Genomic DNA, 20,553 nt, shown 5'->3' with positions numbered 1-20,553 from the left:
GTGCGATCTGTGCGGTATACCCTGTGGTTTGCTATGTTGAGCTTCTGGCTTCCTTGGAGGTGGGTCTCGGAAATAAGCGCTATATCCATGTCCATGGTTTCCATCAGGTGCAGGAGTTCTGCAGTTTTCTTCTGAATGCCATTAGCATTCCACATCACGAAGAGAGAGTTTCTTTTAGATTTTGCTGCCATTGCTGGTGTTTTCTTCGCCCTGGAAAAGTCCGGCGATAAGGTTCGCCACCATTGTCACCATTGGGTGGATGTTCAGGTCTGCGACTGTTTTTGCAATCTTCGCGATGAGTTCCTGCCAGTTGATGGCTGAGCCTAACTCACAGGATGGTGCTGGGGTGGTCGCTGGTGCTGGGGTGGTAGGTGATGCTGGGGCGGTAGGTGGCGCTGGGCTGTCCTGCTTGGGTTTAGTTGTTTCTGCGTATGATCTTCCATCCACACACGCGCTGCTATGGCTGTTGGTTTGATTTCCATTTGAGATCCTGTGTGCCATTGCGGGTCTGTGAGTATTCCTTGGCCCCTGACCCGTCGTTGTCGAGTGGGGGGAAGTTTTTTGTGGTTGTGGGGGTTGGCGCTGGCCTTCCTTCTTTGCCTTCTGGAGGTAGGGGCAGCCGCGGTAGCTTGCTGGATGTGGTCCTGTGCAGTTGGCGCATTTTGCTGGTTCGGTTTCCCGGTTCCTAGTGCATTGGTTGGAGGTGTGCTCTCCTCCACAGCGTACGCACTTTGGCTTCTGCTTGCAGAAGGCAGAGGTGTGCCCCAAGCGCTGGCAGTTGTAACACATGATTGGTCCTCGTTTCCCTCTAGGTGCTTCTGTGGTGATGACGCAGCCGCAGAGACGTGTGACTCCCGAGAGGTCAGCTGGCTTCCCATCGTGGCTCGCTGACAGGGTCACAACGAAGAGGGGAAATTTCTTGTTCTTATCCGCTGGAGAGGTGATCTGCGCAATATTTTTGACTGGAAGGCCTAGGTCAGATAAATCCCCAGAGATGTGTTCAAGTGATGCGTTTGTTGGAAGCCCCCGTATTACAAAGCGCTGGGCTTTTGCAGTGGTCATTGGGTAGGTGTAATACTCCATTTTCTGGGCGGTAAATATGTCGGTCAAGCACCTGTAGTCCTCTGGGGTGGTTAGCATGATCTTGGCATGGTCCTGCCTGGGCTTGATTGTGTAGGGGGAGGCGCAGTATTCATCCAGTATCCCCACCAGGGCCTTGTGGGTGGTTAGGTTCTTCAGGATGATGGGTGGGATCCTTAGTCGCTTGGTGGGGGCTGGAGAGGTCTCAGGCTCAGTAGTATTGGGGTCTTGCAGGGGGGCGTCCCTGTCCTGGATATTTCCGAGAGCCATATAACGGTTTGAGGTTGGAATTGCGCTTTCTGCAGGGGGAGGGCGGGCAAGCTTTGATGCTTTCTCTGGTGATGTTGGGCACGAGTCGCGTCCCCTCTTCGCTTTAATCTGCCATTGCCCGTCATCTTCGGTGGCAGAGCTGGGTTGAGCCATGTCTTCCTCCATGATCAATTGGTGCAGCTGGATGGGGGAGTTAAGGGGTGGCCCTTCTCCTTCCCCTCTTTGGCGCGCAGCCTGGCCCCGGTCAAGCCAGGGATGAGCAAGATAAATCAAGTAAAGCGCGGCTAATTAGGCTGTATTCGGAGTGATAAAATCAGTCAAGCAGCGCAAATTTTAAGCAGGCAAGCAGAGCGCAGGCGAGCAAATTGGAATCTGAAAAGTAAAATCAAAGCAATCTGGCAGTGGAAATGATTCTACAAGCAGAGCGCAGCAATTACAATTACAAGGCACAAACTGTAATTATTATCACGTTTTGGAAATGGATTGAACACAGTGCAGCAATGCAAAATTGCAATCAGAGCGCAGCAATTACAAAGTAAGGAAATTAGTCAGTCAGGCAGGGCTCAGCAAGTCAAATTGCAATCAGTAGCAGCAAAAGTAACAAGCAACAAGCAGAGCGAGGAAAAACGAAATTCAGTGTAAAGCTGTTAAAGTAATGAAAAAGGCCAGATCTATCACAAAGGATAGAAAATGGCGCCTACTGTGTTTCTGGAATCAGCTGATGCAGTCGTCCGTGGTCGGCTCGGCAAATCCGCTGGTCTGATCAAGTCCTCTGGGGGCCGTCTCGATCCTGGAAGCAAATGGCGGCCGGGGCGCAGCTCCGACGTCCGAGCACCCACGAGAGGCTAGCTGGGTAGGGGCGACCACTTCTCCGTCCCCTCCTTGGTGCGCAGCCTGGCCCCGGACAAGCCAGGGAGCGCAGGCCCAGCCCCTTGGAGGAGTGGGGAGAGAGCGTGGAGCGAGGAGCGAGGGGAGGGGGAGAGCCCTAATCAGGGGCTGCCATCAGCGTTGACGATCGTCACAGAACCAAACATCGGTGTCGAATCTGACTGATCGATCGATCACTGCTCTTCCTGCTGGACTCCGGTAATATAAAGACTTCGGGAGCGTCTGATTGGTTGACAGCTAGTCGCTGATAGTACTTCTCATTGGAGGGAGGCGAGCTTCTGTTAAGCCAATCAGAGTCCCAGAACCGCATCACACTAGGAACTGGGGGCCCGGCCTATGCCTGCCAATGAGAAGGGAGAGCCGGGAAGAAGACTGCTTTGCACGCCCAGCCTATATATACAAGTGCCGGGCACGTAGACTTCATTTCTCTCGGCTCCACAGCACGCAGTGAAAGATTGCCGACCATGCCTGAACCAGCCAAGTCCGCGCCGGCTCCCAAGAAGGGCTCCAAGAAAGCGCTCTCCAAGCCGCCCAAGAAGGACGGGAAGAAGCGCAAGAGGAGCAGGAAGGAAAGCTATGCCATCTACATTTACAAAGTGATGAAGCAGGTGCACCCGGACACCGGCATCTCCTCCAAGGCCATGGGCATCATGAACTCCTTCGTGAACGACATCTTCGAGCGCATCGCTGGCGAGTCTTCCAAACTGGCTCTCTACAACTCGCGGCGCACCATCACTTCACGGGAGATCCAGACCGCAGTCCGCCTTCTGCTGCCCGGAGAGCTGGCCAAGCACGCCGTGTCGGAGGGCACCAAGGCCGTCACCAAGTACACCAGCGCCAAGTAAGGCTTCCAGGCGCACCCCAACGAACACAACGGCTCTTTTAAGGGCCAACCACTTCCTCCCCTAAGAGCTAATGTAACTCTGGTATGACAGAAGAATATGTGTTTTTAATCGGGGTAATGTTGAGCGCAGAAAGCGCCGCTCTCCCGGGGTTTGCTGCACACCGAGGGACGCTGGAGCAGGCAGCCCGTTTTGCCCCTTTCAATAAACATGTCTATATGAATGAGCCCTCTTTGGGACCAAGTGCCACCCATGCACTGTAATGTAACGATGTTAAATAAACCTGCTGGCAGTTGACACAGCTACTCCCGGGCAATTTGCTTTCCATGTTATGGGCGAGCAGCTTTAATGTGTGCTTGTTTAATTAACGTTGTGTTTGTATTTCCAGACCCAGGGGAACGGCTACAATCCGCCCCGGGGCAAACGCTACCGAAATCAGACACATGAACCCCATGTACCGGGAGCCCAGATGCCTCATAGCGCTGGCTTGTGACCAGCGAATCCCTGCCTCCATTAAATGACGGGCACATTGACGAGGTGTTTTGTGCACTGTGAAGACGGAAGGCACTGGTGACCCCCAGAGCCTGTATACGTTGCCCAGTACTCGTGGTACTCTCAGAACCCGATGTACCGGGAGCACAGATGCCCAAAAGCGGTGGCTTGTGACCCGCGGATCCCTACCACAACCCTCTACCCAAACAACGCTTCAAATGAAGGGCACGTGGAAGAGGTGTTTGTGCACTGTGGACACCGAGTGCTCTGGTTTCCCCAGAAGCGGTATAAGTTGCCCGGTGCTCGTGGTATTCACAGCCCCTCCTCCTTAACCTGTAGACCAAACCATGGCAGATAAGAGAAGCTCAAAGGTGACAGGGTGGTGGCCCTTAAAAGAGCCGTTGTGGTGGTGGTTCGGGTCGGTCTGTCCCCTTAGGCCCTCTCGCCTCGGATGCGACGGGCCAGCTGGATGTCCTTGGGCATGATGGTCACCCTCTTGGCGTGGATGGCGCACAGATTGGTGTCCTCGAAGAGCCCGACCAGGTAGGCCTCGCTGGCCTCCTGCAGGGCCATGACGGCGGAGCTCTGGAAGCGCAGGTCGGTCTTGAAGTCCTGGGCGATCTCCCTCACCAAGCGCTGGAAGGGCAGTTTGCGGATGAGGAGCTCGGTGGACTTCTGGTAGCGGCGGATCTCGCGGAGAGCCACGGTGCCGGGCCGGTAGCGGTGAGGCTTCTTGACTCCGCCGGTGGCAGGCGCGCTCTTGCGGGCTGCCTTGGTGGCCAGCTGCTTGCGGGGCGCTTTGCCGCCGGTGGACTTGCGGGCTGTCTGCTTGGTGCGGGCCATGGCGGGAGCGGTTTCTCTCAGCGACGAGCGAGGAAGAATGGCGTCTACCGGGGAAAGAGCTCTATTTATGCCCTCATAGACGGAGGGCTGCTCTGGTTGGCTGAAGAGACCGCCCCACGTTCAAAAATAGCCCGCGGTGTACAACGATTGGTTACTGAACGGGAGGCTGCAGCCTAGCTGTCCAATGAGCTGTGGATAAAAGAGAAGCCTCCGGTTGAATGACGTGAGTTGGAGCCGGAGCCGGAGCCCGCGCCTCGGCCAGCCTTTGTCTCCGTGTCCGTCCATCCACTACTAGTCACGCCGACGACTCGACCCAGGTCCCCCGGGAGAGGAGCCCGAGATGTCATAAGCACACTGCCCTTATCACTCTGGAACACTCCCCCGTTACCTGCGCTCGAGTCTGCCCGGGTACAGTGAAAGCACCAACACACACACACACGTTTATAATAAACCCCGGTCTTATGACTCCCAGACCCCCTTCTTACCCGCCCCTGCTCACCCTGGAACACTCCCCCGTTACCTGCTGCTCGATTGAAAGTGCACAATCGTCTGCTTTATGCAGACACTATTTCGAGTCTGCCCGGGGACAGTGAAAGCACCGAGACACACACGTTATTGCACATGTATTATAAACGGAGGTCTTATAACTCCCAGACCCCCTTATTTATTATGTTATACCGATTTCAATCCACGCAGCCCCGAAAGAGCCGTTTATATGGCCAAGATCACACGCGGCACTCGCGCGTGGAAAGGTGCGCTATGGATGTATTGTGCTGTTTATTTTTGAGAAGTGGGGCATTGGGTGGGTGCAAAGGTGGGGATGAACACGCTCTCTTCTAGACAGGGTGGTGGCCCTTAAAAGAGCCGTTGTGTTTGCAGTGTCTCGGTGCAAGCCCTTACTTCTTCTTGGGCGCTGCCTTTTTGGGCTTCGCTGCTTTGGGCTTGGCTGCCTTGGGTTTGACTACCTTGGCAGGGCTTTTCTTGGCTACTTTGGGCTTCGCCGCCTTGGCTTTCGCTGGGCTCTTGGCAGCCTTCTTGGCGGGGGCAGCCTTGGGCTTCTTGGGGCTCTTGGCTGCTGCTGGCTTCTTGACCTTCTTCGGGCTCTTCTTGACCCCCGCGGGAGCCTTTTTGGGCTTCTTGGCGGCAGGGGCTGCTTTCTTGGCGGCTGGCTTCTTGGTCTTGGAGGCTGACTTCTTGGCCGCCTTCTTACCTTCCAGCTGCTTCTTATTCACCTTGAAGGATCCGGAGGCCCCGGTGCCCTTCAGCTGAGCTAGGGCGCCTTTGCTGACCAGGCTCTTGAGGGAGACCTTGACGCGGCTCTTGTTCTTGTCCGCATCGTAGCCGGCGGCGGTCAGCGCCTTCTTCAGGGCCACCAGGGAGACTCCCTTCCTCTCGGCCGAGGCGGTCACGCACTTCAGGATGAGATCGGACACGCTGGGACCGGAAGGCTTCTTGGCCTTGGAGGCCCCCGCTGCTTTCTTCTGCTTCTTCTTGGGGGCGACCTCAGCGGGAGGAGCCGCGGCGGCTGGAGCGGTTTCTGCCATTGCTATGCAAGTCTCGACGCTGACGCTGTCACAGAACGGAAATGTACCTCGGCCCGAGCCCCGTGCATATATAGGGAGGAGCCAGCCCCTGATTGGTCCCGAGGAGAGAGGGCTGTGCGAGGCGCACTCGGCTCTCTGCTCCGAGCTGACATTTGTGTTTCCTACCATCGGAGTTTCAAAGTTTTAAACCACAATCCGTTAAACACACGCTCCCGTGCACACATGAAAAGAAGCCCAGCTTCAGCCCCTTCCCGTGCCCGCCCCCGTTTCAGCCGACCCCGTCCACAGAGGCTTGCAATCCGCCGTGAATCTCTGCCCTCCCCCGGTGGCTGACGCCTCCGTGACCGGAATCCCGGGCTCCGGGACCCTTTTCCCCGGTCCACCCTCGCGCTCTGAGGCCGGGAGCGGCGGCCCGCGGGCGGGAGGGGCCTCCTGCAGGGAGCGGGCCAAGTGGAGTCACCATGGGGCTCCGGGGGCCGCGGGGAGCGCCTCCTGCACCGGGCCGAAGTAACACAGGGCTCCGCCGGCCGAGCGCGGGGAGCGGAGACAACGCCAGAGAGACCCGGCCCCCCGGGGGCCAGGGGGGCCCTCGCCGCGCGCCTGCACCCTCGGCTGTGGCACCCAAGGCTCCGGGGCAGCCGGGGGGACTTTCACAAGCAGCGGGGCACGGTCCGGCATCAAGACTCACGGGCATCACAAGGCGGCTGCGCGCTGGTAGCTTCACATGCAGGCCGAGGGCATTCACTGCCAAGCACCGAGCTGGACGAGACGGGGGCACAGTAAACATAATAAACACACAGTGACACCATAGAGGCAGGCGGCCGAGTCAGACCTACATGCTTAATGGCACCCAGAGTGAGAGCAGAGGGTGTGAATGCACCTGAAACGGTGACCCCAGTACCTGCACGGAGGCCCTCTGCTGAGCTGATTTTCACAGCTGGAGTTAGGTTTACATCTCAGGTGACATCTTTGGACGGGACCCGACCATAACAACGCGGTCAAAACACCGCTGTACATTTCGATCGCTGCATTTACAACGCAAGTCTTCTCCACGACTTGCACGGGAGGGCGCACTAGACTAAGGAATAGTGCGATTTGCAATTCCAACACCTTCCCTACCTTACTTAGGCTGGAGTTGGAATAGTAAATCATACTATTCCTGAGTGTAGAGCGCCCTCCCGCGCAAGTCGTGGAAAGCCCCTAAAACAGCAATGTAATGTACCGCAATCTGATTGTTACAACATACATCCCACACTACAGAGTGAGGCCTTTGACTATCACTGTTGTATTGAGCTCGATGGCTGGGGTGGGGACCACTCCTGAATCAAATGGGATGTCAAGAGTGCGACCTGTGCCCACAAATCAGATTCTGCGCATGGCAGCCTGATTGAGGTCTAATTACAGGGTTTCGCCTTATATGTAGGTAGAAGGAAACACAAAGAAAACACTTCACATAGTCCAAAACGTACATGAACACCATTCACAGTTTCAGATCTTACCCTTCAGGTACCCAGGCCCATTCCTAGCTTCCAGGAACCTGTTCTAGTAATATATCTGACACAATGAGGTTTCCAGAATCAAGGGGACAAAGTCAGTCCTTCTACCCCGAGATATGGAGCTCCGCACAGGGAAAGATTTCACGCCTTTCCCTGGGATGGAGGTGTAAGAATAAAATACTTCACATGGACCAAAACTGCACAAAAAAACAGTCACCATATCAGAATAGAGCCTTCAGGGCACTGGGGCATTTCTAGCCTCCAGGGACCTGCTTTAGTGATATTTGTGACATTATGGGGTTTTCCGATTCAAGGGCACTAAGTCACTCCTTCTACCCAGGGATTTGGAGCTCCACGCAGGGCAAGATTCAACATTTCCCTCACGGGTGGAGGTGAAGAAATGAAAACACTTCACCTAGCCTAAAAGGTACATGCACCCATTTGAAATATCATGCCTTGGCCTGCAGAGACATGGGCACATTTCTATTCACCAAACACACGTTTTAGTGATAATTGTGAAATTATGATGTGCTCAGCTGCAAGGGGACAATGGCACTCCTTCTACCCAGAACTACGGAGCTCGGCATAGGGTAAGATTGCAGCCTTTCCCCTTGGATTTGAGGGAAGCGTTTTACCTCTCCGCCTGCATCCAAGGGGAAAACCTGCAATCTCCCCCTGCGCGTAGTTCCATAGCCCTGGGTAGAAGGAGCAACTGTATCCCTTTGAAGATTAACATCTCCAAATGTTACATGTGTCACAAAAAATGGTGCCTGGAGGTTAGAAATAGGCCAAAGGCATTGCATGCCTTTCCTGATAATGCAAAGGGGTGAAATACACTTCATTGGGCATGTGAAGTGTTTTGTTTTCACACCTCCAGCCAGGGGTGAAACCTGAAATCTTACCCTGCGCTGAGCTCCATATCCCTGGGTAGTAGGTGCCAGTTCATCCCCTTGAAGTTGAAAACCTGCATATGTCACAAGCATCAGTAAAACTGGTGCCCGGAGCCAGGAAACAAGCACAAGGCCTTGCAGGCCTTGTCCTGATACTGTAAAGGGGTGCACTTCACTTTATTGACCATGTGAAGGGTTTTCTTTTCACACCTCTAGCCAGGGGAATAACCAGAAATCTTACCCTGCGCGGAGCTCCTTAACCCTGGGTAGAAGGTGTGACTTACTCCCCTTGAAGCTTAACACCTCCAAATGTCACAAGTATCAGTAAAACTGGTGCCTGGATGCTGTAAGTAGGCCCAAGGCCTTGCAGGCCTTTTCCAGGAACTGCAGAGGAGTTAAATACACTTTGCTGAGTATATGAAGTGCTTTGTTTTCAAACCTCCAGCTAGGGGTGTAATCTGGAATCTTACCCTGCGCGGAGCTCCACAACCCTGGGTAGAAGGTACAACTTCATCCCCTTGAAGCTTAACACCTCCAAATGTCACAAGATTCATTAAAACTGCTGCCTGGAGGCTGGAGGTAGGCCCAAGGCCTTGCAGACCTTTCCCTGTAACTGTAAAGGGGTTAAATACACTTTGAGGTGTCTGTAATGTGTTGGTTATTCACACATCCAGCTAGGGGTGACATCTGAAATCTTACCCTGCGCGGAGCTCCATAACCCTGGGTAGAAGGGACAACTTCATCCCCTTGAAGCTTAACACCTCCAAATGTCACAAGATTCATCAAAACTGGTGCCTGGATGCTGGAAGTAGGCCCAAGGCCTTGCAGGCCTTTTCCTGGACCTGCAAAGGAGATAAATACACTGTGCTGAGTATGTAAAGTGCTTTATTTTCAAACGTGCAGCTAAGGGTAAAATCTGGAATCTTACCCGGTGCGGAGCTCCATAACTCTGGGTAGAAGGTACAACTTCATCCCCTTGAAGCTTAACACCTCCAAATGTCACAAGATTCATTAAAACTGCTGCCAGGAGGCTTGAGGTAGGCCCAAGGCCTTGCAGACCTTTCCCTCTAACTGTAAAGGGGTTAAATACACTTTGTGTTGTCTGAGATGTGTTGGTTATTCACACATCCAGGCAGGGGTGATACCTAAAATCTTACCCTGCGCGGAGCTCCATAACCCTGGGTAGAAGGTACAACTTCATACCCTTTGAAAGTTAACACCTCCAAATGTCACAAGTATCAGTACAACTGGTGCCTGGATGCTGGAAGTAGGCCCAAGGCCTTGCAGGCCTTTTCCTGTTACTCTAAATGAGTTAAATACACTTTGCTGAGTATGTAAAGTGCTTTCTTTTCAAACGTGCAGCTAGGGGTGAAATCTGGAATCTTACCCTGCGCGGAGCTCCATAACCCTGGGTAGAAGGTACAACTTCATCCCCTTGAAGCTTAACACCTCCAAATGTCACAAGATTCATTAAAACTTCTGCCTGGAGGCTGGGGGTAGGCCCAAGGCCTTGCAGACCTTTCCCTGTAACTGTAAAGGGGTTAAATACACTTTGAGGTGTCTGTAATGTGTTGGTTATTCACACATCCAGCTAGGGGTGACATCTGAAATCTTACCCTGCGCCGAGCTCCATAACCCTGGGTAGAAGGTACAACTTCATCCCCTTGATGCTTAACACCTCCAAATGTCACAAGATTCATCAAAACTGGTGCCTGGATGCTGGAAGTAGGCCCAAGGCCTTGCAGGCCTTTTCCTGGAACCGCAAAAGAGAAAAATACACTGTGCTGAGTATGTAAAGTGCTTTCTTTTCAAACGTGCAGTAGGGGGGAAATCTGGAATCTTACCCGGCGCGGAGCTCCATAACTCTGGGTAGAAGAACAACTTAATCCCCTTGAAGCTTAACACCTCCAAATGTCCCAAGTTTCAGTAAAACTGGTGCCTGGATGCTGTAAGTAGGCCCAAGGCCTTGCAGGCCTTTTCCTGGAACTGCAGAGGAGTTAAATACACTTTGTTGAGTATATGAAGTGCTTTGTTTTCAAACCTCCAGCTAGGGGTGTAATCTGGAATCTTACCCTGCGCGGAGCTCCACAACCCTGGGTAGAAGGTACAACTTCTTCCCCTTGAAGCTTAACACCTCCAAATGTCGCAAGATTCACTAAAACTGCTGCCTGGAGACTAGAGGTAGGCCCAAGACCTTGCAGACCTTTCCCTGTAACTGTAAAGGGGTTAAATACACTCTGTGGTGTCTGAGATGTGTTGGTTATTCACACATCCAGGCAGGGGTGATACCTGAAATCTTACCCTGCGCGGAGCTCCATAACCCTGGGTAGAAGGTACAACTTCATACCCTTTGAAAGTTAACACCTCCAAATGTCACAAGTATCAGTAAAACTGGTGCCTGGATGCTGTAAGTAGGCCCAAGGCCTTGCAGGCCTTTTCCTGGAACTGCAGAGGAGTTAAATACACTTTGCTGAGTATATGAAGTGCTTTGTTTTCAAACCTCCAGCTAGGGGTGTAATCTGGAATCTTACCCTGCGCGGAGCTCCACAACCCTGGGTAGAATGTACAACTTCATCCCCTTGAAGCTTAACACCTCCAAATGTCTCAAGATTCATCAAAACTGGTGCCTGGATGCTGGAAGTAGTCCCAATGCCTTGCAGGACTTTTCCTGTAACTGCAAAGTAGTTAAATACACTTTGCTGAGTATATGAAGTGCTTTGTTTTCAAACCTCCAGCTAGGGGTGTAATCTCGAATCTTACCCTGCGCGGAGCTCCATAACCCTGGGTAGAAGGTACAACTTCATCCCCTTGAAGCTTAACACCTCCAAATGTCACAAGATTCATTAAAACTGCTGCCTGGAGGCTGGAGGTAGGCCCAAGGCCTTGCAGACCTTTCCCTGTAACTGTAAAGGGGTTAAATACACTTTGTGGTGTCTGAGATGGGTTGGTTATTCACACATGCAGGCAGGGGTGATACCTGAAATCTTACCCTGCGCGGAGCTCCATAACCCTGGGTAGAAGGTACAACTTCATACCCTTTGAAAGTTAACACCTCCAAATGTCACAAGAATCAGTAAAACTGGTGCCTGGATGCTGTAAGTAGTCCCAATGCCTTGCAGGACTTTTCCTGTAACTGCAAAGTAGTTAAATACACTTTGCTGAGTATATGAAGTGCTTTGTTTTCAAACCTCCAGCTAGGGGTGTAATATGGAATCTTAATCTGCGCGGAGCTCCATAACCCTGGGTAGAAGGTACAACTTCATCCCCTTGAAGCTTAACACCTCCAAATGTCCCAAGTTTCAGTAAAACTGGTGCCTGGATGCTGTAAGTAGGCCCAAGGCCTTGCAGGCCTTTTCCTGGAACTGCAGAGGAGTTAAATACACTTTGTTGAGTATATGAAGTGCTTTGTTTTCAAACCTCCAGCTAGGGGTGTAATCTGGAATCTTACCCTGCGCGGAGCTCCACAACCCTGGGTAGAAGGTACAACTTCTTCCCCTTGAACCTTAACACCTCCAAATGTCGCAAGATTCACTAAAACTGCTGCCTGGAGACTAGAGGTAGGCCCAAGGCCTTGCAGACCTTTCCCTGTAACTGTAAAGGGGTTAAATACACTCTGTGGTGTCTGAGATGTGTTGGTTATTCACACATCCAGGCAGGGGTGATACCTGAAATATTACCCTGCGCGGAGCTCCATAACCCTGGGTAGAAGGTACAACTTCATACCCTTTGAAAGTTAACACCTCCAAATGTCACAAGTATCAGTAAAACTGGTGCCTGGATGCTGTAAGTAGGCCCAAGGCCTTGCAGGCCTTTTCCAGGAACTGCAGAGGAGTTAAATACACTTTGCTGAGTATATGAAGTGCTTTGTTTTCAAACCTCCAGCTAGGGGTGTAATCTGGAATCTTACCCTGCGCGGAGCTCCACAACCCTGGGTAGAAGGTACAACTTCATCCCCTTGAAGCTTAACACCTCCAAATGTCACAAGATTCATTAAAACTGCTGCCTGGAGGCTGGAGGTAGGCCCAAGGCCTTGCAGACCTTTCCCTGTAACTGTAAAGGGGTTAAATACACTTTGTGGTGTCTGTAATGTGTTGGTTATTCACACATCCAGCTAGGGGTGACATCTGAAATCTTACCCTGCGCGGAGCTCCATAACCCTGGGTAGAAGGGACAACTTCATCCCCTTGAAGCTTAACACCTCCAAATGTCACAAGATTCATCAAAACTGGTGCCTGGATGCTGGAAGTAGGCCCAAGGCCTTGCAGGCCTTTTCCTGGACCTGCAAAGGAGATAAATACACTGTGCTGAGTATGTAAAGTGCTTTATTTTCAAACGTGCAGCTACGGGTAAAATCTGGAATCTTACCCGGTGCGGAGCTCCATAACTCTGGGTAGAAGGTACAACTTCATCCCCTTGAAGCTTAACACCTCCAAATGTCACAAGATTCATTAAAACTGCTGCCTGGAGGCTTGAGGTAGGCCCAAGGCCTTGCAGACCTTTCCCTCTAACTGTAAAGGGGTTAAATAAACTTTGTGTTGTCTGAGATGTGTTGGTTATTCACACATCCAGGCAGGGGTGATACCTAAAATCTTACCCTGCGCGGAGCTCCATAACCCTGGGTAGAAGGTACAACTTCATACCCTTTGAAGGTTAACACCTCCAAATGTCACAAGTATCAGTACAACTGGTGCCTGGATGCTGGAAGTAGGCCCAAGGCCTTGCAGGCCTTTTCCTGTTACTCTAAATGAGTTAAATACACTTTGCTGAGTATGTAAAGTGCTTTCTTTTCAAACGTGCAGCTAGGGGTGAAATCTGGAATCTTACCCTGCGCGGAGCTCCATAACCCTGGGTAGAAGGTACAACTTCATCCCCTTGAAGCTTAACACCTCCAAATGTCACAAGATTCATTAAAACTGCTGCCTGGAGGCTGGGGGTAGGCCCAAGGCCTTGCAGACCTTTCCCTGTAACTGTAAAGGGGTTAAATACACTCTGTGGTGTCTGAGATGTGTTGGTTATTCACACATCCAGGCAGGGGTGATACCTGAAATCTTACCCTGCGCGGAGCTCCATAACCCTGGGTAGAAGGGACAACTTCATCCCCTTGAAGCTTAACACCTCCAAATGTCACAAGATTCATCAAAACTGGTGCCTGGTTGCTGGAAGTAGGCCCAAGGCCTTGCAGGACTTTTCCTGTAACTGCAAAGTAGTTAAATACACTTTGCTGAGTATTTGAAGTGCTTTGTTTTCAAACATCCAGCTATGGGTGAAATCTGGAATCTTACCCTGCGCAGAGCTCCATAACCCTGGGCAAAAGGTACAACTTCATCCCCTTGAAGCTTAACACCTCCAAATGTCACAAGATTCATTAAAACTGCTGCCTGGAGGCTGGAGGTAGGCCCAAGGCCTTGCAGACCTTTCCCTGTAACTGTAAAGGGGTTAAATACACTCTGTGGTGTCTGAGATGTGTTGGTTATTCACACATCCAGGCAGGGGTGATACCTGAAATCTTACCCTGCGCGGAGCTCCATAACCCTGGGTAGAAGGGACAACTTCATCCCCTTGAAGCTTAACACCTCCAAATGTCACAAGATTCATCAAAACTGGTGCCTGGTTGCTGGAAGTAGGCCCAAGGCCTTGCAGGACTTTTCCTGTAACTGCAAAGTAGTTAAATACACTTTGCTGAGTATTTGAAGTGCTTTGTTTTCAAACATCCAGCTATGGGTGAAATCTGGAATCTTACCCTGCGCAGAGCTCCATAACCCTGGGCAAAAGGTACAACTTCATCCCCTTGAAGCTTAACACCTCCAAATGTCACAAGATTCATTAAAACTGCTGCCTGGAGGCTAGAGGTAAGCCCAAGGCCTTGCAGACCTTTCCCTGTAACTGTAAAGGGGATAAATACACTTTGTGGTGTCAGTAATGTGTTGGTTATTCACACATCCAGCTAGAGGTGACATCTGAAATCTTACCCTGCGCGGAGCTCCATAACCCTGGGTAGAAGGTACAACTTCATCCCCTTGAAGCTTAACACCTCCAAATGTCACAAGATTCATCAAAACTGGTGCCTGGATGCTGGAAGTACTCCCAATGCCTTGCAGGACTTTTCCTGTAACTGCAAAGTAGTTAAATACACTTTGCTGAGTATATGAAGTGCTTTGTTTTCAAACCTCCAGCTAGGGGTGTAATCTGGAATCTTACCCTGCGCGGAGCTCCACAACCCTGGGTAGAAGGTACAACTTCATCCCCTTGAAGCTTAACACCTCCAAATGTCGCAAGATTCACTAAAACTGCTGCCTGGAGACTAGAGGTAGGCCCAAGGCCTTGCAGACCTTTCCCTGTAACTGTAAAGGGGTTAAATACACTCTGTGGTGTCTGAGATGTGTTGGTTATTCACACATCCAGGCAGGGGTGATACCTGAAATCTTACCCTGCGCGGAGCTCCATAACCCTGGGTAGTAGGTACAACTTCATACCCTTTGAAAGTTAACACCTCCAAATGTCACAAGTATCAGTAAAACTGGTGCCTGGATGCTGTAAGTAGGCCCAAGGCCTTGCAGGCCTTTTCCTGGAACTGCAGATGAGTTAAATACACTTTGCTGAGTATATGAAGTGCTTGGTTTTCAAACCTCCAGCTAGGGGTGTAATCTGGAATCTTACCCTGCGCGGAGCTCCACAACCCTGGGTAGAAGGTACAACTTCATCCCCTTGAAGCTTAACACCTCCAAATGTCTCAAGATTCATCAAAACTGGTGCCTGGATGCTGGAAGTAGTCCCAATGCCTTGCAGGACTTTTCCTGTAACTGCAAAGTAGTTAAATACACTTTGCTGAGTATATGAAGTGCTTTGTTTTCAAACCTCCAGCTAGGGGTGTAATCTCGAATCTTACCCTGCGCTGAGCTCCATAACCCTGGGTAGAAGGTACAACTTCATCCCCTTGGAGCTTAACACCTCCAAATGTCACAAGATTCAGTAAAACTGGTGCCTGGATGCTGTAAGTAGGCCCAAGGCCTTGCAGGCCTTTTCCTGGAACTGCAGAGGAGTTAAATACACTTTGTTGAGTATATGAAGTGCTTTGTTTTCAAACCTCCAGCTAGGGGTGTAATCTGGAATCTTACCCTGCGCGGAGCTCCACAACCCTGGGTAGAAGGTACAACTTCATCCCCTTGAAGCTTAACACCTCCAAATGTCACAGGAATCATTAAAACTGCTGCCTGGAGCTTGGATGTAGGCCCAAGGCCTTGTAGACCTTTCCCTGTAACTGTACAGGGGTTAAATACACTTTGTGGTGTCTGTAATGTGTTGGTTATTCACACATCCAGCTAGGGGTGACATCTGAAATCTTACCCTGCGCGGAGCTCCATAACTCTGGGTAGAAGGGACAACTTTATCCCCTTGAAGCTTAACTCCTCCAAATGTCACAAGATTCATTAAAACTGCTGCCTGGAGGCTGGAGGTAGGCCCAAGGCCTTGCAGACCTTTCCCTGTAACTGTAAAGGGGTTAAATACACTCTGTGGTGTCTGTAATGTGTTGGTTATTCACACATCCAGCTAGGGGTGACATCTGAAATCTTACCCTGCGCGGAGCTCCATAACCCTGGGTAGAAGGGACAACTTCATCCCCTTGAAGCTAATCACCTCCAAATGTCACAAGATTCATCAAAACTGGTGCCTGGATGCTGGAAGTAGGCCCAAGGCCTTGCAGGCCTTTTCCTGTAACTGCAAAGTAGTTAAATACACTTTGCTGAGTATTTGAGGTGCTTTGTTTTCAAACCTCCAGCTAGGGGTGTAATCTGGAATCTTACCCTGCGCGGAGCTCCATAACCCTGGGTAGAAGGTACAACTTCATCCCCTTGAAGCTTAACACCTCCAAATGTCACAAGATCCATCAAAACTGGAGCCTGGATGCTGGAAGTAGTCCCAATGCCTTGCAGGACTTTTCCTGTAACTGTAAAGGGGTTAAATACACTTTGTGGTGTCTGTAATGTGTTGGTTATTCACACATCCAGCTAGGGGTGACATCTGAAATCTTACCCTGCGCGGAGCTCCAAAACCCTGGGTAGAAGGGACAACTTCATCCCCTTGAAGCTTAACACCTCCAAATGTCACAAGATTCATCAAAACTGGTGCCTGGTTGCTGGAAGTAGGCCCAAGGCCTTGCAGGACTTTTCCTGTAACTGCAAAGTAGTTAAATACACTTTGCTGAGTATTTGAAGTGCTTTGTTTTCAAACATCCAGCTATGGGTGAAATCTGGAATCTTACCCTGCGCAGAGCTCCATAACCCTGGGCAAAAGGTACAACTTCATCCCCTTGAAGCTTAACACCTCCAAATGTCACAAGATTCATTAAAACTGCTGCCTGGAGGCTAGAGGTAAGCCCAAGGCCTTGCAGACCTTTCCCTGTAACTGTAAAGGGGATAAATACACTTTGTGGTGTCAGTAATGTGTTGGTTATTCACACATCCAGCTAGAGGTGACATCTGAAATCTTACCCTGCGCGGAGCTCCATAACCCTGGGTAGAAGGTACAACTTCATCCCCTTGAAGCTTAACACCTCCAAATGTCACAAGATTCATCAAAACTGGTGCCTGGATGCTGGAAGTAGTCCCAATGCCTTGCAGGACTTTTCCTGTAACTGCAAAGTAGTTAAATACACTTTGCTGAGTATATGAAGTGCTTTGTTTTCAAACCTCCAGCTAGGGGTGTAATCTCGAATCTTACCCTGCGCGGAGCTCCATAACCCTGGGTAGAAGGTACAACTTCATCCCCTTGAAGCTTAACACCTCCAAATGTCACAAGATTCATTAAAACTGCTGCCTGGAGGCTGGTGGTATGCCCAGGGCCTTGCAGACCTTTCCCTGTAACTGTAAAGGGGTTAAATACACTTTGTGGTGTCTGTAATGTGTTGGTTATTCACACATCCAGCTAGGGGTGACATCTGAAATCTTACCCTGCGCGGAGCTCCATAACCCTGGGTAGAAGGTACAACTTCATCCCCTTGAAGCTTAACACCTCCTAATGTCACAAGATTCATTAAAACTGCTGCCGGGAGGCTGGAGGTAGGCCCAAGGCCTTGCAGACCTTTCCCTGTAACTGTACAGGGGTTAAATACACTCTGTTGTGTATGTGATTTGTTGGGTTTTCACACATCTAGGCAGGCAAGCATCACAAAAACAGGTGGCTGGAGACAGGCCCAAGGCCTTGTCCTGATGCTATAAAGGGGTGAAATACACTTTGACCATGTAAAGTGTTTTCTTATCAAACCTCCAGCCAGGGGTATAACCCGAAATCTTACCCTGCGCGGAGCTCCATAGCCAAGGTTAGTAGGAGCAACTGTATCCCTTTGAAGATGAACTCAACCAAATGTTACAATTATCACTAAACAGGCCCACAGCCTTGTGCTGATACTGTAACAGGGGTGAATCTCACCCTGCGCGGAGCTCCATAGCCCTGTGTAGAAATAGCCACTTTGTGCCTGCAGGCTAGAAATGGGCTTGGGACACTGAAGGCTAGAATCTGATAATGTAAAATACCTTTTGAATGAAGGTATTTTTTTTTTGGCAGACCTCCAGCTAAGGGGGAAAACCGGAAATGTTACCCGAATCGGAGCTCACCAGCCCTGGGTAGGAAAAGTGACTTTGTCCCCTTGAACCTAAAGAGTTGGTATAAAATCAATTTAAAAAAAAAAGTGTATATATAGTTTTTTTTTGCTTACCTCCAGCTAAGGGGGAAAACCGGAAATGTTACCCGAATCGGAGTTCCATAGCCTCGGGTAGAAACAGTGACTTTGTCCCCTTGAACCTAGAGAGTTAAAAAAAAAAAAATGTTTATATATAGTAAAAAAAATACAATACAATAGAAATATGTGTTTGTAGGTTTTTTTTTTTTTTTTTGGGCCGACCTCCAGCTAAGGGGGGAAACCGGAAATGTTACCCGAATCGGAGCTCACCAGCCCTGGGTAGGAAAAGTGACTTTGTCCCCTTGAACCTGAAGAGTTAGTATACAATGAATTAAACAAAAAAAATTGTATATATCGTTTTTTTTTCTGTTTTGCTTACCTCCAGCAAGGGGGAAAACCGAAAATTTTACCCGAATCGGAGCTCCCCAGCCCTGGGTAGAAGTAGTGCCATTGTCCCCTTGAACCAAACTGTCCACACAGAAAAAAACTGAAACGGGTGCTTAAAGACCCACAGGGACCCGTAAACGGTCATGCTGGTTCGCCGCAAGAATCAGGATGCCACAGCCTCTTCCTATGGGCCTGCATGGGAACTCGACTTCATCGACCATTAAGCCCCCACGCAGTGGGGGCTTACAGAGCCTGGGCAGGAGACAAAGTTGGAGTTAGCGCGGCCGTTCCGCCGCCCGGCCATCTGGTCGCCAGGCTCACTGGGCCATCTGGTCACTGCACAACGGTGCGACCAGATGGCCCACTGAGCCATGCGACCAGATGGCCGATCGGCGGAACCGCCGCGTTAACCCCAACTTTGTCTCCCGCTCTGGTGCTGTAACCCCCCACTACGTGGGGGCTTAATAGTCGGCATAGGTCCCCCAGTCCAGGCCTCCAAGACGGCGGGCCCCTGGGCAGGGCTAAACCTGCCTTATCTCCCGAGTTTCGTCGCCCCAGGATAACGGGACCCTGGGGCGGTCTACACACGCCTTAGGTCCCCAGTCCAGGGCTCCATGACGGTGGGCCCCTGAACCGGGCTGAACCCGCCTTAGGTTACCAGTTCAGGGCTCCATGGTGGCGGTCCCCGGGGCCGGGCTAAGCACGCCTTATCTCTCCGGTTTCGGGGCCAAGGACAACGGGACCCTGGGGCGGGCTAAACACGCCTTATGGTCCCCAGTCCAGGGCTCCATGATGGCGGGCCCCTGGGCAGGGATAAACACGCCTTAGGTCCCCAGTCCAGGGCTCCATGATGGCGGAGCCCTGTGCCGTGCTAAACCTGCCTTATCTACCCAGTTTCGGGCCTCAGGATAAAGAGACCCTGGGGCGGGCTACACACGCCTTAGGTCCCCAGTCCATGGCTCCATGATGTAGGTCCCCTGAACCCGCCTTAGGTTACCAGTTTAGGGCTCTACGGTGGCGGACCCTGGGCCGGGCTGAACCCGCCTTCCCGAGCAGAGTGGCTGCGGAGCAAATCCCCGGGTTCCCTCCATCCTCCCCTCCCGACCGAGTGGGGGCCTAGATAGGAGCCCTGCGCTGCGGGAATAATAGTTCATAGACCCAGCTCTCACAAGACATGGTGGTCGGCTCTTAAAAGAGCCTTTGGGTTGTTTGGTCTTTTTTTTCCGTGGGCAAGTCGAGTGTTTAACCGCCGAATCCGTAGAGGGTGCGGCCCTGGCGCTTCAGGGCATAGACCACATCCATGGCGGTGACGGTCTTCCTCTTGGCGTGCTCGGTGTAGGTGACGGCGTCCCGGATCACGTTCTCCAGGAAAACCTTCAGCACTCCGCGGGTCTCCTCGTAGATGAGGCCGGAGATGCGCTTGACTCCGCCACGGCGCGCCAGGCGGCGAATGGCCGGCTTGGTGATGCCCTGGATGTTGTCCCGGAGCACCTTGCGGTGCCTCTTGGCGCCGCCTTTACCGAGCCCCTTCCCTCCTTTGCCGCGTCCAGACATGTTCTCCTCTCGGTGCTGTGAGCAGAAGTGATAGCTCCAGCCCCGCACCGGCTGATTATATGGAGGAGCTGCGGACCTGCGAGGGAGTCCAAGCGCCCGCCCTGTGAGGCGGGAGAGCCCGGCCCCGGCCCGCCCTCTGCAGGGAGCGGGGGCTGGAGAGGCCGTTGCCGTTTGAAAAAGAGCGGGCTCCCAGCCCGCCTTTGTTATGGCGGGCTGGCTCAGCAGCTGCCGCCAGTGCACAGATCACAGTGAAACACACGCACACGCCTCCCTTCCCGGCCCCCACTTGTGACCGCAGCCCGCCTAAACCTCTCGTTCCGTGCCCCTGCCAAGATGAACCGAAGCCTCGGACATGTTTCAATGGAGCCCACACCGGCTCCACCCCGCTGTGTGACACCGCCTGCAACCCCGTAACACCGTCCACGTCTCGCGCCCAAGGCACCTCCCTTCCCGGCCCCCACTTGTGACCGCAGCCCGCCTAACCCTCTCGTTCGGTGCCCCCTCCCAATATGAACCGAAGCCTCGGACTTGTTTCAATGGAGCCCTACACCGGCACCACCCCGCTGTGTGACACCGCCTGCAACCCCGTAA

General features: G+C 51.7%; 4 protein-coding genes across 4 annotated transcripts; 1 reads left to right on the top strand and 3 right to left on the bottom strand.

Moving 5' to 3' along the window:
- The first annotated feature begins 2,654 nt into the window (after positions 1-2,654).
- Positions 2,655-3,148, top strand: LOC147663903 (histone H2B 1.2-like). Its single transcript, XM_086950074.1, has one exon. The coding sequence runs from the start codon at positions 2,703-2,705 to the stop codon at positions 3,081-3,083; it is 381 nt and encodes a 126-aa protein (XP_086806200.1). The 5' UTR covers positions 2,655-2,702; the 3' UTR covers positions 3,084-3,148.
- An 836-nt stretch (positions 3,149-3,984) lies between these two features.
- On the bottom strand, positions 3,985-4,444 carry LOC147663902 (histone H3). The gene has a single exon (XM_086950088.1). It carries the CDS (start codon positions 4,413-4,415, stop codon positions 4,005-4,007), a length of 411 nt encoding a protein of 136 aa, XP_086806214.1. The 5' UTR covers positions 4,416-4,444; the 3' UTR covers positions 3,985-4,004.
- Positions 4,445-5,261: 817 nt separating this feature from the next.
- On the bottom strand, positions 5,262-5,985 carry LOC147663901 (histone H1.01-like). Its single transcript, XM_086950058.1, has one exon. The coding sequence runs from the start codon at positions 5,957-5,959 to the stop codon at positions 5,312-5,314; it is 648 nt and encodes a 215-aa protein (XP_086806184.1). The 5' UTR covers positions 5,960-5,985; the 3' UTR covers positions 5,262-5,311.
- A 13,633-nt stretch (positions 5,986-19,618) lies between these two features.
- Positions 19,619-19,962, bottom strand: LOC147663900 (histone H4). Its single transcript, XM_086950083.1, has one exon. The coding sequence runs from the start codon at positions 19,960-19,962 to the stop codon at positions 19,651-19,653; it is 312 nt and encodes a 103-aa protein (XP_086806209.1). The 3' UTR covers positions 19,619-19,650.
- Positions 19,963-20,553: the final 591 nt, after the last annotated feature.

The sequence above is a fragment of the Lissotriton vulgaris genome, unplaced genomic scaffold, assembly GCF_964263255.1.
Source record: "Lissotriton vulgaris unplaced genomic scaffold, aLisVul1.2 SCAFFOLD_728, whole genome shotgun sequence".
NCBI lineage: Eukaryota > Metazoa > Chordata > Amphibia > Caudata > Salamandridae > Lissotriton > Lissotriton vulgaris.
This window is presented reverse-complemented; position numbering and strand designations above follow the sequence as displayed.